We start from the raw sequence: 561 nt of genomic DNA on the forward strand, positions 1-561 counted from the left end.
CCCTGACCTGCGCGCGCAGCCTGCCGCCCCGGCGGGCACCCCCACCCCGGCTGTCCACACGCGCGCACGCACACGCACACCTCCCGCAGCAACACACGGAGACACACACACAGACACACAGGCGCGCACACACCTGCGCGCGCAGCTCCTGTGCCGGCCGCCGTCGGTGGCGGGGCGGGGCACGGCGGGCCGGCGGCCTGGCGGTTGGCGGGGGCGGGCCCGGGGGCGGGGCCGCGGCGCAGGGGGTGGGGTTTCCGTTGCGGGGCGGGGCGGCGCAGGCGCGCTGCGGGCCCAGCGGTTTCCCGCCCCCCAACGTCGCCCGGCGAGGCCGCGCCGGCCCGGTGCCCGCCGGCCCCCCGCCGCGCGCGCGCCCCGCCGTTGGCTCCGGCATGTCGGGCCCCGGGCCGCGGGAGCCGCCGCAGGCGGGCGGGCCGGCGGGCCCCGAGGGCGCGGACGCGGCGCCGGGTGAGGCGGGGCTGAGCTTCACGACCACCGACCTGAGCCTGGTGGAGATGACGGAGGTGGAGTACACGCAGCTGCAGCACATCCTCTACTCGCACA

At 80.2% G+C, this 561-nt stretch overlaps 1 protein-coding gene across 1 annotated transcript in view; it reads left to right on the forward strand.

The window, feature by feature from the left end:
- The first annotated feature begins 374 nt into the window (after positions 1-374).
- Positions 375-561, forward strand: part of TCFL5 (transcription factor like 5) — a 14,431-nt gene continuing 14,244 nt past the window's right edge. The window contains exon 1 of the mRNA XM_032878705.1: positions 375-556. Within this exon, the coding sequence (XP_032734596.1) occupies positions 390-556 (167 nt within the window). The 5' untranslated portion in view covers positions 375-389. The remainder of the gene's footprint in view (positions 557-561) is intronic.

This window comes from Lontra canadensis, unplaced genomic scaffold, assembly GCF_010015895.1.
Source record: "Lontra canadensis isolate GAN:19392208 unplaced genomic scaffold, GSC_riverotter_1.0 scaffold65, whole genome shotgun sequence".
NCBI lineage: Eukaryota > Metazoa > Chordata > Mammalia > Carnivora > Mustelidae > Lontra > Lontra canadensis.